An 18,109-nucleotide genomic window follows, 5' to 3' on the forward strand; every position below is an offset into this window, starting at 1 on the left:
TGATGCCCATTGCCTTCATTATTTTGTCTGCATTCATGACCTTCACAATCCTTCATATAGGATAGTAATGGAAGTTAGTAGAGGGCCATTATTTATTCGCCTCCTCCCTGTTTATTACGTCCCTTGTCTCGTCTTCACCCACTCTTAATTTCTCTTCAGTTTCCTCTATATGTTTGCCTAGCATCTAACTTTCCTCTTTACCCCCTGGGGGGTTTCAACAGTTCATGGCTGTTCTTCCCCACTTTCGTGTGCTAAAGCTCAAATACCTACAGTGGCTTCTCGCTCCCTTTTTCTTCAGCACTTCCCTTCTCATTCTTGCGCTGTTGCAGTTTACTCTGATGGTTCTAAATCCTCTGGTGTCAGGTTTGCAGCAGTGTTCCCAGACAGTGTTGTACAAGGTCATTTATTAGACACTGCTAACATTTTCACAGCTGAACTATGTGCAATTCTCCTAGCGATTACTGTATTGTGTCCAGGCCTACCTCGTCATTTGTGGTAGTCTCTCAACTCCTTTAGTGCTTTGCAAGCTATCATAAACTTAACCTGCCTCATCCCCTATTTCATTTTCTGCCGGGCACCTGGCCATGTTGATATTCAGGAAAATGAGCAGGCAGACACTGCTGCATGATCAGGAGTACATGACCTTCCAGTTTTGTGAAGAGGCATTCCATTCTCAGATTATTTTGCTGTAGCCTCTAGCCACCTTCACAGCCGTCGGCAACAGTGTTGGTCCAAATTGATTCATAGCAAATTACTCTTATCAAGCCGAGTTTATGATCTTGGTCTTTATTAATTTCATGGTTGAGAGACTACGCTTTCCCATCTTCGCAGTGGGCACACACGTCTCACTCATGGGTATCTAACGGAGAGGCGCCCAGTTCCACTCCGTGAATTATGTTGTGATTTCAGTTTGCCATAGTTTGTTTGACTGTCCAGTCTATCAGCGAGCATGCAGAATTTACCTTTTACGTAACCGCTATAGCATCCACACTTTCTTCCTCGCTGATGGCCTCACCTTTAATGCAGACACTCTTTGATTTTCTGACATCAACAACATTATTACACCAACTTTGATTATACTCTCTTTAGGAACTTCAGGAATCTTCACCGACCTTTCAACCTTTACCCTGCAGCACTGTGTAACCCTGGTGGTTTAGCACTTGGTTTTGATAATTTGAAATGACACATTGTTATGTAAACTATATGTATTTATGCTGAATTTAAGTGTAATGGTTAATATTTTAGCCCTACAAAAATAACAAAACTAATATTAAGTGGATGGTGACTATTGGTAGATGCAGATGACTTTATGTTGGTTCATAAGTGAAGCTACAGACAGTAACGAGGAAGTTGGAGAAGGTGTATAAAAAGTAGGAAATTGAAAAGAAATTAAATTAGCAATGAGATGAAAATAAATTGGAGTATGAAGAGTGAATTACAGTAGGAAATGCTTTATCTATACACATACCAGGTGGTTGTGTTTGTCACAGAAAATATGTAGATAAGAAAGCTGCAGGAGTACTGGGTGAGGAATTTAGTTAGTCAGTTGATGTAAAAAGGAAAATGAGTAAAGAATAAGTCATGGTAAATACTCAAAATTAGGAGAGGAAGCTTCAGATAACTTCATAATGATTAGGGACAGACCAAAACAATGCCAAAAGTTTCCTTTCCTATCAAAACATTCATATATACAGCCTCTTCTCACTTAATGGAGTTCTGTTCCTAGGGCCACGTCGGTAAACGAATTCGTTGCTAAGTAAGGAACGTATTATAATAATAGTGGGTTTGTCGGCCATCTTTGATATTGTTTTAATATCACCTTTGTACCACTTATAACATTTTTGGTATATTTTTAAATGTTTATATAGTAGTGTATTGTATATTGTAATACAGAATAGAGGAAACCAACTCTAACATACATTATTTAGGTATGCACACTGGTCAGAAAGCCCGTCATAAGTCCGAGTCGTCAGTAAATGAGCACATGGCTAAGTGAGGAGAGGCTGTATGTGAAACTTTTTCATTTATATACTGTGTAACTGAATTTCTTTGTATATATCAAATCATTTTATTCTCAGGGACTATCCGGAGGTGAGGTAGTGATTTACCCACAGAGGAATTTACCCGATGAATATAGAAGTGAGGAGAATATCATTGTGGGCAACGTTTGTTTATACGGTGCTACCAGTGGATTAGCATTCTTCCGAGGAGTAGCTGCAGAGAGGTTCTGTGTTCGTAATTCAGGAGCTGTAGCTGTTGTTGAGGTTAGTTGGAGTTGAGTGATACCTGTGTTCTCTGGGTAAAATCATGAATACACACATTGAAATAATTTTTTGAAGTAACTATTGTTTTATTGTATTCTACTTTGGCTCTGATTTTCATACTTTATTCTGAAAATATTTTTAGGTTCATATTTTAATTTAGTTTAAAATAAACTTGCCCTGGTATGAGGTCTTTTTTTTAATAGAAAGTAAAGGCTATGCATCCCTCAAGGTGCAAATTTAAAGTACATGTATATTACTTCTCTAGGGAGTTGGAGACCATGGGTGTGAGTACATGACAGGAGGACGTGCACTGATTCTTGGTTCAACTGGACGCAACTTTGCTGCTGGCATGTCTGGAGGTATTGCTTATGTGCTGGACCCCAAGGGTGAATTTCCAAGGTGTGTTATGTTGACTTCTTTAATTTTATTTTTTTTATTATTATCACACTGGCCGATTCCCACCAAGGCAGGGTGGCCCAAAAAAGAAAAACTTTCACCATCATTCACTCCATCACTGTCTTGCCAGAAGGGTGCTTTACACTACAGTTTTTAAACTGCAACATTAACACCCCTCCTTCAGAGTGCAGGCACTGTACTTCCCATCTCCAGGACTCAAGTCCGGCCTGCCAGTTTCCCTGAACCCCTTCATAAATGTTACTTTGCTCACACTCCGACAGCACGTCAAGTATTAAAAACCATTTGTCTCCATTCACTCCTATCAAACACGCTCACGCATGCCTGCTGAAAGTCCAAGCCCCTCGCACACAAAGCCTCCTTTACCCCCTCCCTCCAACCTTTCCTAGGCCGACCCCTACCCCGCCTTCCTTCCACTACAGACTGATACACTCTTGAAGTTATTCTGTTTCGCTCCATTCTCTCCACATGTCCGAACCACCTCAATAACCCTTCCTCAGCCCTCTGGACAAAAGTTTTGGTAATCCCGCACCTCCTAACTTCCAAACTACGAATTCTCTGCATTATATTCACACCACACATTGCTCTCAGACATGACATCTCCACTGCCTCCAGCCTTCTCCTCGCTGCAACATTCATCACCCATGCTTCACACCCATATAAGAGCGTTGGTAAAACTATACTCTCATACATTCCCCTCTTTGCCTCCAAGGACAAAGTTCTTAGTCTCCACAGACTCCTAAGTGCACCACTCACCCTTTTCCCCTCATCAATTCTGTGATTCACCTCAGCTTTCATAGACCCATCTGCTGACACGTCCACTCCCAAATATCTGAATACATTTACATCCTCCATACACTCTCCCTCCAATCTGATATCCAATCTTTCATCACCTAATCTTTTTGTTATCCTCATAACCTTACTCTTTCCTGTATTCACTTTCAATTTTCTTCTTTTGCACACCCTACCAAATTCATCCACCAATCTCTGCAACTTCTCTTCAGAATCTCCCAAGAGCACAGTGTCATCAGCAAAGAGCAACTGTGACAACTCCCACTTTGTGTGATTCTTTATCTTTTAACTCCACGCCTCTTGCCAAGACCCTCGCATTTACTTCTCTTACAACCCCATCTATAAATATATTAAACAACCACGGTGACATCACACATCCTTGTCTAAGGCCTACTTTTACTGGGAAATAATTTCCCTCTTTCCTACATACTCTAACTTGAGCCTCACTATCCTCGTAAAAGCTCTTCACTGCTTTCAGTAACCTACCTCCTACACCATACACCTGCAACATCTGCCACATTGCCCCCCTATCCACCCTGTCATATGCCTTTTCCAAATCCATAAATGCCACAAAGACCCCTTTAGCCTTATCTAAATACTGTTCACTTATATGTTTCACTGTAAACACCTGGTCCACACACCCTCTACCTTTCCTAAAGCCTCCTTGTTCATCTGCTATCCTATTCTCCGTCTTAACTCTTAATTCTTTCAATAATAACTCTACCATACGCTTTACCAGGTATACTTAACAGACTTATCCCCCTATAATTTTTGCACTCTCTTTTATCCCCTTTGCCTTTATACAAAGGAACTATGCATGCTCTGTGCCAATCCCTAGGTACCTTACCCTCTTCCATACATTTATTAAATAATTGCACCAACCACTCCAAAACTATATCCCCACCTGCTTTTAACATTTCTATCTTTATCCCATCAATCCCGGCTGCCTTACCCCCTTTCATTTTACCTACTGCCTCACGAACTTCCTCCACACTCACAACTGGCTCTTCCTCACTCCTACAAGATGTTGTTCCTCCTTGCCCTATACACAAAATCACAGCTTCCCTATCTTCATCAACATTTAACAATTCCTCAAAAGATTCCCTCCATCTTCCCAATACCTCTAACTCTCCATTTAATAACTCTCCTCTCCTATTTTTAACTGACAAATCCATTTGTTCTCTAGGCTTTCTTAACTTGTTAATCTCACTCCAAAACTTTTTCTTGTTTTCAACAAAATTTGTTGATAACATATCACCCACTCTCTCATTTGCTCTCTTTTTACATTGCTTCACCACTCTCTTAACCTCTCTCTTTTTCTCCATATACTCTTCCCTCCTTGCATCACTTCTACTTTGTAAAAACTTCTCATATGCTAACTTTTTCTCCCTTACTACTCTCTTCACATCATCATTCCACCAATCGCTCCTCTTCCCTCCTGCACCCACTTTCCTGTAACCACAAACTTCTGCTGAACACTCCAACACTACATTTTTAAACCTACCCCATACCTCTTCGACCCCATTGCCTATGCTCTCATTAGCCCATCTATCCTCCAATAGCTGTTTATATCTTACCCTAACTGCCTCCTCTTTTAGTTTATAAACCTTCACCTCTCTCTTCCCTGATGCTTCTATTCTCCTTGTATCCCATCTACCTTTTACTCTCAGTGTAGCTACAACTAGAAAGTGATCTGATATATCTGTGGCCCCTCAATAAACATGTACATCCTGAAGTCTACTCAACAGTCTTTTATCTACCAATACATAATCCAACAAACTACTGTCATTTCGCCCTACATCATATCTTGTATACTTATTTATCCTCTTTTTCTTAAAATATGTATTACCTATAACTAAACCCCTTTCTATACAAAGTTCAGTCAAAGGGCTCCCATTATCACTTAAACATGGCACCCCAAACTTACCTACCACACCCTCTCTAAAAGTTTCTCCTACTTAAGCATTCAGGTCCCCTACCACAATTACTCTCTCACTTGGTTCAAAGGCTCCTATACATTCACTTAACATCTCCCAAAATATCTCTCTCCTCTGCATTCCTCTCTTCTCCAGGTGCATACACGCTTATTATGACCCACTTCTCGCATCCAACCTTTACTTTAATCCACATAATTCTTGAATTTGCACATTCATATTCTCTTTTCTCCTTCCATAACTGATCATTCAACATTACTGCTACCCCTTCCTTTGCTCTAACTCTCTCAGATACTCCAGATTTAATCCCATTTATTTCCCCCCACCGAAACTCCCCTACCCCCTTCAGCTTTGTTTCGCTTAGGGCCGGGACATCCAATTTCTTTTCATTCATAACATCAGCAATCATCTGTTTCTTGTCATCCGCACTACATCCACGCACATTTAAGCATCCCAGTTTTATAAAGTTTTTCTTCTTCTCTTTTTTAGTAAATGTCTACAGGAGAAGGGGTTACTAGCCCATTGCTCCCGGCATTTTAGTCGCCTCATACGACACGCATGGCTTACGGAGGAAAGATTCTTTTCCACTTCCCCATGGACAATAGAAGAAATAAAGAGGAACAAGAGCTATTTAGAAAAAGGAGAAAAACCTAGATGTATGTATATATATATGCATGTGTGTGTCTGTCAAGTGTGACCAAAGTGTAAGTAGGAGTAGCAAGATATGCCTGTTATCTAGCGTGTTTATGAGACAGAAAAAGAAACCAGCAATCCTACCATCATGCAAAACAGTTAAAGGTTTCTGTTTCACAGTCATCTGGCAGGACGGTAGTACTTCCCTGGGTGGTTGCTGTCTACCAACCTACTACCTAAATTTATATCTAATTTTATATCTTTTTCAAAGACTATATAAATTGTAAAAGCTATGTGTGTTGTAAAAATACTGGGAGCAATGGGCTAGTAACCCCCCCAAAAAAAAAGTTTCATGATAGTTTGCTGTCTGCACTGAAGTATCACAAGTTTCCTAAAAGCCACTGATTTATCATAGCTTATGAATTAACAAATGATAGCATTCACATAACTTACCCAAGATCAGCATTGTGTATTCTTAATTTTTTTCTGTTTATTTGCAGCAAATGTAACATGCAGACTGTGGAACTTCTTCCACTTAAGCAGTCTGATGACATTGCATATATTGAGGATCTGCTGCGACAGTTTCATGATAAGACAGGCTCAAAGGTTGCTGCTAGCCTGCTCATGGACTGGCCAGCTCAAGCCAGCAAGTTTGTCAAGGTAAAATTCTAAGTGCTTGGACAGGTTGATTTTTATTTTCCATAGCAAACACAGGCAATCACTGTGTAACCAAAATACAAGATTCATTGTAAAAAATTTAAGACAGGCACTAGTAGCAGAGGAAAGAGGCTTTAAAACTGACAAGCTAATAGCCTATGATTTTTCTAGTTAACCATATCCTCTCATTATCACTAATATAGCATTAATATACCTGATCATATCTTGTCACCTTCCAGTCGAATCTGGTCACCTTTTCATGTCCAGTCACTTGGCTTATTACATTGCCTTCCAATTATATCCTATCCCATTATCTTTTATCTTTCCTTTACTTTTTTTCTCGTTAATCTTTCATTTTCTTTACCTCCCACCTCCCTCTCTTCTATCAATAGAAAAAATTTGGATGCATTCTTTTTCATCATTGTTCCTACTGATAACTTTTAACCCTTTCAGGGTCGACAGGCCCTCTCCCAGACTTGTTCTCAGGGTCGACAAATTTAAAAAAAAATAAAAATTATTTTTTCTTATGAAAAGATAGAGGAACTATTCCCAATCATAATGACACCACAAGTATGAAATTTGATGGAAAATTTACAGAATTATGCTCTTGCGAAGTTAGCGGTCTCGATGTTTATGCATCGGCGATTTTGCCCACTTTGAGCCCTATTTGCGGCCAATTCCAGTGAGCTAGTCGACAAAAATCATAACCATTTCGCTAGAACTCCATTTTTTCTATCGAATGAGTACAAGAAACCACCCATTTACCGATTTCAACTATCCAATAAAGTGGTCGGAATTTAGCAATTTTGCCAATTTCACACAAATTTCAAGAGATGCCAATTTCCAAATAGGGTTCAGAATAAACAAGAAAGACATTCCTGGCACTAAAATAGCTCTTCCTCTGTTCATTAGTCACGTCCCCACACCCCTCTTACGTTCTTTTGCTTTCCACTTTGAATTTTTATTCTCACAAATAGATGATTTACTGTTATGCAGACTACTGCATTAGTGTTGGAATGGTATAAATAATATCAGCACACTTGTGAAAGAATATTAGACTCACTAGTTGACGTGTATTGGACACGTAGCATGATTTGTTTACTTTTGAACTTTGGCAAAAATCAAAGATTTCTGCTAGTTTGAGCTCAATTTCAAGGTACTTTTCATTGAAAACCCAATCAAAATCATCTCAATTTCTGTAATATGTCTCTCATTCTATAAAATGAGACCAGGAAAACTAGAATACCATCATAAATACCATGCAAAAATACAGTGCAAAGTCACTATTTTAAACCAAAAACACTGTCAGTTTTTTTTCTCATTACGCACTGTGTGCTGCAGGATTGTTTTTATGCTATGCACATTGACCACATAGACCCATTCTTTCATAAGTAGGCCTACCAGCTTTGTCTCACAAGATTTGAGGGCGCTAGAATTCAAGCGTGCTAGTACGTCAAAAACGCTGGTGCGTAAGCCGTACTAGTACGTCGGAAACCTTGAAAGGGTTAAATCTGTCTTCTAAGAAACTTCAAAGTTTAATTTATTGGTAGCATCAGACTTGAATGGTATTGTAGTGTGCTTAACACATTATGCAGGTGTTCCCATACGAGTACCAGCGAGCCTTGAGGCAACTTGCCGAGAAGGAAGCAGCAGCAGTACAAGCACTTCCTGAAAAGACTAAAGTTGAAGCCAAACCTGAGCCTGTCATCTGTGATATTGAAGAATCTGTAATGGATGCAACCATGGAAAAGAAGAGGCTGGAGAAAATTCTTGACAAAACTAGGTAAGAAGAATTTAGGTATTCTTTGTAATAAAAACTTTGCTTGACAAAGCTCCTTAACCTCAAAGCTACACCATTCCTGATTAGTCTTGCAAAGGTAATTAAATGTACTAGAGAGATAATTAAGTGGTTTTTAAGGTCTTGAATTATTCTGCCTAGAATGTTATGTAAAACAAGGGCTTTCCTCAGAATATATAGTACAATATTTTCCTGAAATTGTTACCAACCTGTGACCGTACAAATTTTGAAACCATCCAGTGTAACCTCAATTTATTCTAATGGAATAAGCATATAGATATATATTGGGAGAAGGGGGCTAGTAACCCCTCCTGTATAAATTACTAAATTTAAAGAGGCTTCTTTTTCTTTACGGGTCACCTTGCCTTGATGGGATATGGCCAGTTTGTTGAAAAAAAATGTATAATACATGAACAACAAATACATATCATTTAGGTATTCTCTCAATTTTTTTTTTTTTTTTTTTTTTTTTTTTAAACCTGACTATTTTCTACCGGGGCAGGGTGACCCAAAAAGAAAGGAAGAAAAATAATTTTCATTGTTCAACACTTTCACTATCGTTCATGTATAATTACTCTGCAGAGGTGCTCGGATACCATAATTTAGATGCCCTTCCTTAAGTTTCAAAATTTAGGTTATCCTACTCTAAAGCTGAAAGCATTTAGTCAATCACAGGTTTACAAACATTTACTGAATTAATTTTTGAATAATGGCCAAAAAAAATTTTTCCCTCATTGAAGGATGAGCATGGGGCTAGCATAATGACCTCATTCTGCAGGGATTGGGGGAAAAGGGAAGGGATATGAATGAACATGTTCATAAGAACATAAGAATGGAGGAACACTGCAGAAGGCCTACTGGCCCATGCGAGGCAGGTCCTTATCAAAACGACTACTACCTAAAGCTTCCCAAGAAATAACTCCCATACCCAATGACACCAATCAAACCCAGCCCCTCCCACTCATATATTTGTCCAGTCTCTTCTTAAAGCTACCCAAGGTCCTAGCCTCTATCACCCCATTGGGAAGACTGTTCCACGCATCTACAACTCTGTTAGAAAACCAGTACTTACCTATGTCCCTTCTAAATCTAAATTTATCCAACTTAAATCCATTATTCCTGGTTCTTACCTGGTTTGACACCCTCAGTACTTTATTAATATCTCCCTTGTTTATGCTCGTCATCCACTTATACACTCCAATGATATCTCCCCTCATTCTACGCCTCTCCAGAGAGTGGAGATTTAAGGCTTTGAGTCCGTCTTCATACGGGAGGTTCCTTACACAGTAAATCATTTTAGTCATTCTTCTATGTATGTTCTCTATTGAGTCTATATCCATCCTGTAGTAAGGGGACCAAAACTGAGTAGCATAATCTAAATGAGGCCTCACTAGTGATGTATAGAGCTGTAAAATAACTTTTGGACTTCTGTTACTTATACTTCTTGAGATAAATCCAAGTAATCTGTTGGCCTTGTTGTGCACACTAAGGCACTGCTGTCTTGGCTTTAGATTTCTGCTTACCATGACTACCAAGTCTTTTTCACAGTCTGTATGATCAAGCTCTTCTTCACCTAGATTATAGCTTCGAGGGTTATTTTCATTACCAAGGGCAAGTACCTTACACTTATCCACATTGAACTTCATCTGCCATTTTTCAGACCAAGACATTAATTTGTCCAAATCGTCCTGGAGTTCATTGATATCCTCCTCAGAGTGAATTATACGGCCTATCTTTGTATCATCAGCAAATTTACTCATGTCACTTGTAATCCCTTCATCAAGGTCATTTATGTAAATTATGAACAAGAGAGGGCCCAAAACTGATCCTTGTGGAATGCCACTAGTGACTAATCCCCATTCAGATTTCACTCCATTAATGGTAACACACTGCTTTCTATTGGTAAGCCATGCCTCAGTCCATGCTAGAACTTTACCTCCTATACCATGAGCTGCCACTTTTCTTAAGAGTCTCTTGTGAGGTACTCTATCGATTCCAACCAAGGCAGGCATCATTCACTCCATCACTGTCTTGCCAGAAGGGTGCTTTACACTACAGTTTTTAAACTGCAACGTTAACACCCCTCCTTCAAATATCAAATAAAAATCCAAATAAACAATGTTCCTAGTGTAACAGAAAATATCACTGCAACTATTGTGCAGATCTGTTTGCGACTTGAGAAAGCCCACTATGTGGACAAAACATTGTTAATAAAGGATCGCATTATTCTGCATTTGGGTCTACTTGTCAATATGCAATCTCTATGACAGATAGGTTTTGCTAGTGTGTACCAACTTCATTGGATTCTTTCAACTTAGATATATATTTTCTCCCACTGCAAGCATGAGAATATTGTAAAATACCTTGACAGAATGACTGTTAAATCCTCATTATAGGTTAATTTGCTCAGCAGATAAAGTAAGCTTCACTGCAAAACAATCTTCACCAGCACCATGATTTGAAGCTTTTCTTTTTTTCCCCTGACAAGCTGATTTCCTCTATTCTGTTATACAGTACACTGTGTAAACATTTAAAAATATACTGAAATATTATAAGTGGTGCAAAGGTGACATTGAAAAAGTATCTAAAGATGGTTGACACAAACCCACTAACAGCATGGTCTGCTCCTAGCTTATCGACCAATTCGCATAACGACCTAATCGTAGGAACGGAAGTCAGTCGTTATGTGAGGAGTGCCTGTATTGTAATCCAGCTGGACTAGCCGAGTTCTGATATGTAAGCCTGCAGGCTCTAGCACAAACATCCTGGTTGACCAAACAGTCAAGAGAAAAGCCTGGCCTCAGGCTGGCCTGCGGGTAGTACAGTGAGCCCTGAAAACCAATCTTCGATAAACTTACTCGATTATCATTTACCTTGATTTTACTTCTCAGTAGCTAGTGTACTGTTAAACCTCTTGAGTATTTTGTTTAAGTGCTCTTCATATAATTCCAGGGGCTTCATGAAGTACAAGCGTGAAACAGCCATGTATCGGTCAGCTGAGAAACGCCAAAAGGATTGGGAAGAAATCTATAATTTTGATGGTATACGCCGTGGCTTACGCGTGCAAGCAGCAAGATGCATGGACTGTGGAGTTCCCTTCTGCCAGTCATCACATGGCTGCCCCCTGGGAAACATTATTCCCAAGTGGAATGACCTTGTATTCAATAATAACTGGAAGGAAGCACTCAGTCAACTCTTGCAAACCAATAATTTCCCAGGTAAGAATTTAAAGTTTTTTGATATTTCATTTTTTCTAAAGTATTTCCTTTGGGTTTGGAGTTAATAAGTTACAACTAAAAGATTAATGAAGCATGTCAATGAAATGTATTAAAAATGCAGTATTGTAATAATAAAGATTAGAAATGTGGATATAAACTTTGGTTTATATTGTATAATCTGCTGATTAATATTGTATATATATGTTTTTATTAATCCTATCTTAGGCTTAAAGTAATTTGACTTCTCAACAGAATTTACTGGCAGAGTTTGTCCTGCTCCTTGTGAAGGCGCTTGTGTTTTGGGCATAAATGAGCCTGCAGTTACAATAAAAAATATTGAATGTGCCATTATTGATCATGCATTTGAACAAGGCTGGGTTAAGCCTGAGCCCCCAACACAAATGACAGGAAAGAAAGTGGCTATTGTTGGCTCTGGACCTGCTGGCTTGGCTGCAGCACACCAGCTCAACAAGGTAAGGCACTTTTTATCAATTTATTATTGGTACTTTCCAACTAATTATTAATTGCATATTTTAAAGATGCCAGGTTTGTTTTAATCTAAAAAAAAAAAAATGTGCATTAACCAATAATTGTATACTGTTCATGCAATTACCTATTTAAATGTGTGGGTGGTTCTCATGTTCTTTGGTCCGTGCCACACGACTTTTCAACGGATTGACCCAAAATACCTGTCATACTATACCCACTTTTTAAATTCGTGTATAAAGTTAGCTGATACTTACTATGCAAGATGATTTTTTTTTATTACCTTTCAAGGAATGGGGGTGGAGTGATGCTAGTGAAATGCTTTTGATTCAGTTAATAGGAGCTACATTTCATTTTCTTTGACCAAACCAGATAACATCCCATTCCCCAAATGATACACAACACTTATGGAATTGGTGATGACCCATGAATATAATTTTTCCTCATTACAATATTAAAGAAGTGTTTGAATATCCCTGTGACTCATGTGTGAGTAGTTTTTCCATATTTCTCTTGATCATATTGTATTTTTATTAGTGTACTATGTATGTATTTCATTACATGGCAGTTATGCTAAAATTTCATGGTGATTTTAAATATTACTACTTAGTTGTACGGAATACCATAAGTTATTAATGTCTTATTCATCAGGCTGGTCACTGTGTAACTTTGTTTGAGCGGAATGATCGCATTGGTGGCTTGCTGCAGTATGGCATCCCTACCATGAAACTTAGCAAGGAGGTGGTGCAACGAAGGATTGATCTCATGAGAAAGGAAGGCATTGTTTTCAAGACTAATGTTAATGTTGGAAAGGACATATCAGCCAGAGTAAGGAAAGATTTTTGTTTTTATATATATATTTTTTTTCTTTGGCTGTCTACCACCAAGGCAGGATGACAAAAGAAAGTAGAGGAAGCATTCATAGTATTTCATTCAATTGCTGTCTTGTCAGAAGTGTTCTGACATCACAGCTCAGATGACCCTCTGATCTGCAGCATCCTTACCATCTCCTTCAGAGTGCAGGCATTGTACTCTCCACCTCCAGGACTCGAGCATGGCTAACTGGTTCTCTTGAAAGCTTCATAAATGTTACCTTCCTCGCACTAATGGCACACGAGGTCACAAAAACCATTTGCTTCTACTCGGATCTAACGTGCTCACCCAGGATTATTGGATATTCAAACTTCCCTAGAACTCGGAAACTTTTTTTTTTTTTTATCATTATTAGGCAAAAACCATAAGAATGGAGGAACACTGTAGCAGTCTAACTGGCCTATACACAACCTGCATGTGTGAAAGTATGTGGTTTATTTGTGCATTTTTCCAGTCAAGGTATTTTGACTTATTATTCTCTACTGGCCTATACTAGGCAGGTCCTTCTCAAATGTATACCTCCTAACTGAAATGTTTGTCCAACCTATTCTTTGGGGAGGAGGTAAAGAGTTGAAGGGGCTTAGACTTTGAGTAAGCATGCATGAGTATTAGGAGCACGTGGAGGCAAATGGTTTTTATGACTTAGTGCTGTTGGAGTGTGAGCAAAGTAACATTCATGAAGGGATTCAGGAAAACTAGTTAGCCAGACTTCAGTCCTGGAGGTGGGAAGTATAGAGCCTGTTGTCTGAAGAAGGGGTGGAGATACGTTGAAGTTTTTAAACTGTAGTGTCGTCACGCTTCTGGCAAGACAGTGATGGAGTGAATGATGATTAAAGTGTTTCTTGTTGTTTTGGTCACCCTGTCGTGGTGGAAAACGGTTGATAAAAAAAAAAAATTCTCCAGGCTTTTCAAAGTTTTAGTTTCGATAACCATTCTGTCGTAATGCCACTCAAATCCAACCCTTCTGTGGGACCATCCCTAGCCTTCCTTCCCTCATTCTGTTAACCTTGTAATCTCCATGCTCCAAATTCTCTTAAATAATATTCACATCACACATTCTCCTCAAGCACAACATCTCCACTGCCTCCACACCAACACCTTGTTGCAAATTTTGAAACCCACATAAGTATTGGTACCACTGTACTTTTGTACATTAACCCTTTTTGCCTTCATGGATAAAGTTTTGTCTCCATATATACCTCGACACATCACCTTTTTTTTCCTTGTATTCTACGGCTATGCCAGAGTTTAGGTATCAATTAATTTTGATAGTATCAGTCTAGGAAAGACTAGGTGAATTACAGTGTGTAGTAACAATGGGATGATGCCAGTATTTTTGCCTCTAAGGGTGTGCAATTTTGGGCCAATGCTGATACCTAAAATTCAGTGCCAATATAGCCAAAAATTCTGGTATTGTCCCATCACTTATATATTATGATTGACCTAGTCTTTCCTAGACCCATCTGTTGATATATCCATTCCCAAATATTCTAATACATTCACTTCCTTGAAAATGACATGTCTGTGAAAGACAAGGTGAATCATAGGATATATGAGCAGAAAAAATTGTCATGTTGAGGGATTGGTGAGAAGAGAAGGTTTTTGCATGGAGGAGAAAAGGTTAATGTACCAGAGTATATAGGTGTGAGGTATGGGCTTTAACTCTGTGTCGTGATCCCTTCTTGCGAACTTGCTCTCAGAGTCAGAGAATTTAAAAGAAAAAAACAAAATATTTTTCTTATGATAATCTTTTTTCGTAAGGTAATGAAACCAAAATACAAAGTTTGTTACAAATGCAGAATTATGCTCTTGCGAAGTTAACGTTCTCAGCAATATTTACACATCAGTGATTTCACTCGCTTGGAGTCCTATTTTGGGCCAATTCCATTGCTCCAATCAACGTAACTCATAGCTATTCCTTTTATTCTGTCAGTTGAGTACAAGAAACTGCTCGTTTACTTATTTCAACTACTTAACCCTTTGAGGGTCGAGAGGCCCTCTGCCAAACTCATTCTTAGTCGAAAATGTTTTGGAAAAAAAAAAATTATTAAATGATACTCTTTTTCCGATTATAATGACACCAAAAATATGAAATTTGATGGAAAACTTAGGGAATTGTGCTCTCATGAAGTTAATGGTCTCGAAGATATTTACGCATCGTCGATTTTGCCCTTTTTTCGGCCAATTGCAATGTTGCAGTTGACTAAAATCATAGCCATTTCCCTAGAACTCCATTTGTTCTATCAATTGAGTACAAGAATCTGCCCATTTACCAATTTCAACTAACCAATAAAGTGGTCAGAAATTGGCAAATTGGGCAATTTCACACAAATTTCAAGAGATGCCAATTTCGAAATAGGGTCCAGAATAAACAAGACAGACATTCATGGCACTAAAATACTATTTCATCTGTTCATTAGTCACGTGCTTTTGCTTTCCATTTTGAATTTTTATTCTCACAGAAAATAGGTTTTGTTATTTATACTACTGCATAATTGTAAAAATGGTATAAATGATGTCAGTGCACTTGTGAAAGAATATTAGGCTCGCTAGTTGACGTGTATTGGACACTTGGCGTTATTTGTTTACTCTCAAACATCGGCAAAAATCGATCATTTTCGCTGCTTTGAGCTTGATTTCAAGGCATTTTTCATGGTGAAACCAATCAAAATCATCTCTATTTTTGTAGTATATCTTCCATTCTGTCAATTGGGACCAAGGAAATGAGAATACAGCCATAAATACCATATGAAAAATACACTAGAAAGTCACTGTTTTAAACCAAAAACACAGTTGGATTTTTTTTTTTTTTCTCATTATGCACTGTGTGCTTCAGAATTTTTTTTTTATACTGGACACACTGACCACACAGACCCATTCTTTCACATGTAGGCCTGCCAGCTTTCTTCCACCAGATTTGAAGGCGCTAGAATTTAGGCGTACATGTACTTGACCGACCCTGGTTGCAATGATGTACTTTTTTTTTTTTTTTACACAGGGTTTGACAAGGTTAAGGATCCCTAGCTTTATTGACAAGCTATTTACAGGTTAAGGGTTCCTAACTTTATTGGCAAGCTAAGAGCTGTTACCTACATCAGCTCATTTGAAAGCATTTTTATTGTTAAGAGACATACAAGTAGGGAACAGGATGAAGTTGGAGCCATCTGTGGGCCAGCATTTTCATTTGATCAACTGACGCTGTCTCGTTGACATCATTATGCTGTACGAATGTGTTCCATACTAGAGTCATCCTGGGTATGTATGATCTCAGATGGAGTGATGTTCTGGAGAAGGGTACAGCCAGAGTGAAGTTGCTGCTTTCTGCCCGTCTTGTGGCATAAAAGCTTGTTTCACGCTGTCCTCGAAGTGGATCCAAGTGTGGTATTTTGACAATATTGGCCTTGTACATAACAGTAAGGCCACCCACATCCCTCCTATGTTGAAGGCTCTTCTGAAATGACAGATCTATCCAGGATGGGTCCAGGCGAGAGATGAGACGTCTTGCTCTGTTCTCTACACTGTCAAGCAGTCGCAGATGAGGGGGGGGGGGGGGCAGGCAAACCAAGAAATTGGAGCATGCTCAAGGTGTGAGCGTACTTGCGCCTTGTACAGGATCTTACAACCCTTACTGTCAAGCAGATGGGAGATACGGCGAAGTGCTGTAAGCTTCCTGGCTGCCTTGTTTGCAAGATTTACAACATGGTTCTTCATGGTTAGTTTGGAGTCAAATTTCACCCCAAGGATATCAACTTCTTCTCCAGGTGCCAACACCCTCCCATTCATCCTTACTACTACACCAGCATTACCATCATGGTGCCTAGAGACGATCATCATTTGCGTTTTCTCAGGTGCAAATGTTACCTGGAGAGAGTTCCGGGGGTCAACGCCCCCGCGGCCCGGTCTGAGACCATCTATTTCCCCAAGCTGATATAGCTCTCAGCTGGTGATTGATGTAGCTTAGAGCAGCTGGCATTTCTTCTCTTGGATAAGTGAATGTCAGTGTACAGTCGTCTGCATATGCATGTGATTCTGGGATGAGATGAAGAAGGTCATTGAAGTAGACATTCTATAACAATGGACCCAGCACGCTTCCTTGTGGAACACTTGCCCCAATAGGATGTCTTGCTGATTCCGTTCCATTGAGAACTACACTTAGAGATCTACCATGAAGGTAATCACTGAGGAAACATAGCATAGAGCCTGCAATTCCCAGTGCTTGAAGTTTTGCTAAGAGGCCCTGGTGCCACACCCGGTCGAAAGCGCCAGCAATATCCAGTGCTACCACACAGCTGACTTTGGATTCATCCAGTGACTGGTGCCACTTAGTGGAGAGGTTTAACAACAGATCAGCAGCAGAGTAACCTTTCCTGAAGCCATATTGACGATCACAAAGTAGTGAGTGGTAGTCAAAAAACTGTCATTTGTCTTGAGATTATTGTCTCAAGGATCTTGCCAGTGATTGACAGGAGTGACACTGGTCTGTAGTTGCTGATTTCTGCTCTGCTCTTCTTTTTGTGAACAGGGACTACATTTGCCTCTTTCCATAGAGAGGGCCATTTACACTGTACTAGGCAGTGCTGAAAGATGCGAGTTAGAGGTGCTGCTAGCTGGTCTGCACATTATTTTTTTATTATTTTTTTTATCACCACACTGGCCGATTCCCACCAAGGCAGGGTGGCCCGAAAAAGAAAAACTTTCACCATCATTCACTCCATCACTGTCTTGCCAGAAGGGTGCTTTACACTACAGTTTTTAAACTGCAACATTAACACCCCTCCTTCAGAGTGCAGGCACTGTACTTCCCATCTCCAGGACTCAAGTCCGGCCTGCCGGTTTCCCTGAACCCCTTCATAAATGTTACTTTGCTCACACTCCAACAGCACGTCAAGTATTAAAAACCATTTGTCTACATTCACTCCTATCAAACACGCTCATGCATGCCTGCTGGAAGTCCAAGCCCCTCGCACACAAAACCTCCTTTGCCCCCTCTCTCCAACCTTTCCTAGGCCGACCCCTACCCCGCCTTCCTTCCTCTACAGA

At 39.4% G+C, this 18,109-nt stretch overlaps 1 protein-coding gene across 1 annotated transcript in view; it reads left to right on the forward strand.

The window, feature by feature from the left end:
* The window catches only part of LOC128704206 (uncharacterized), a 354,653-nt gene that overhangs the window by 306,796 nt on the left and 29,748 nt on the right, over positions 1–18,109 (forward strand). Inside the window, exons 29-35 of the mRNA XM_070099039.1 lie at positions 2,079–2,264; positions 2,530–2,663; positions 6,538–6,697; positions 8,290–8,477; positions 11,445–11,710; positions 11,963–12,183; positions 12,848–13,024. Of these exons, the coding sequence (XP_069955140.1) occupies positions 2,079–2,264; positions 2,530–2,663; positions 6,538–6,697; positions 8,290–8,477; positions 11,445–11,710; positions 11,963–12,183; positions 12,848–13,024 (1,332 nt within the window). The remainder of the gene's footprint in view (positions 1–2,078; positions 2,265–2,529; positions 2,664–6,537; positions 6,698–8,289; positions 8,478–11,444; positions 11,711–11,962; positions 12,184–12,847; positions 13,025–18,109) is intronic.

Source organism: Cherax quadricarinatus, chromosome 66 (genome assembly GCF_038502225.1).
Source record: "Cherax quadricarinatus isolate ZL_2023a chromosome 66, ASM3850222v1, whole genome shotgun sequence".
NCBI lineage: Eukaryota > Metazoa > Arthropoda > Malacostraca > Decapoda > Parastacidae > Cherax > Cherax quadricarinatus.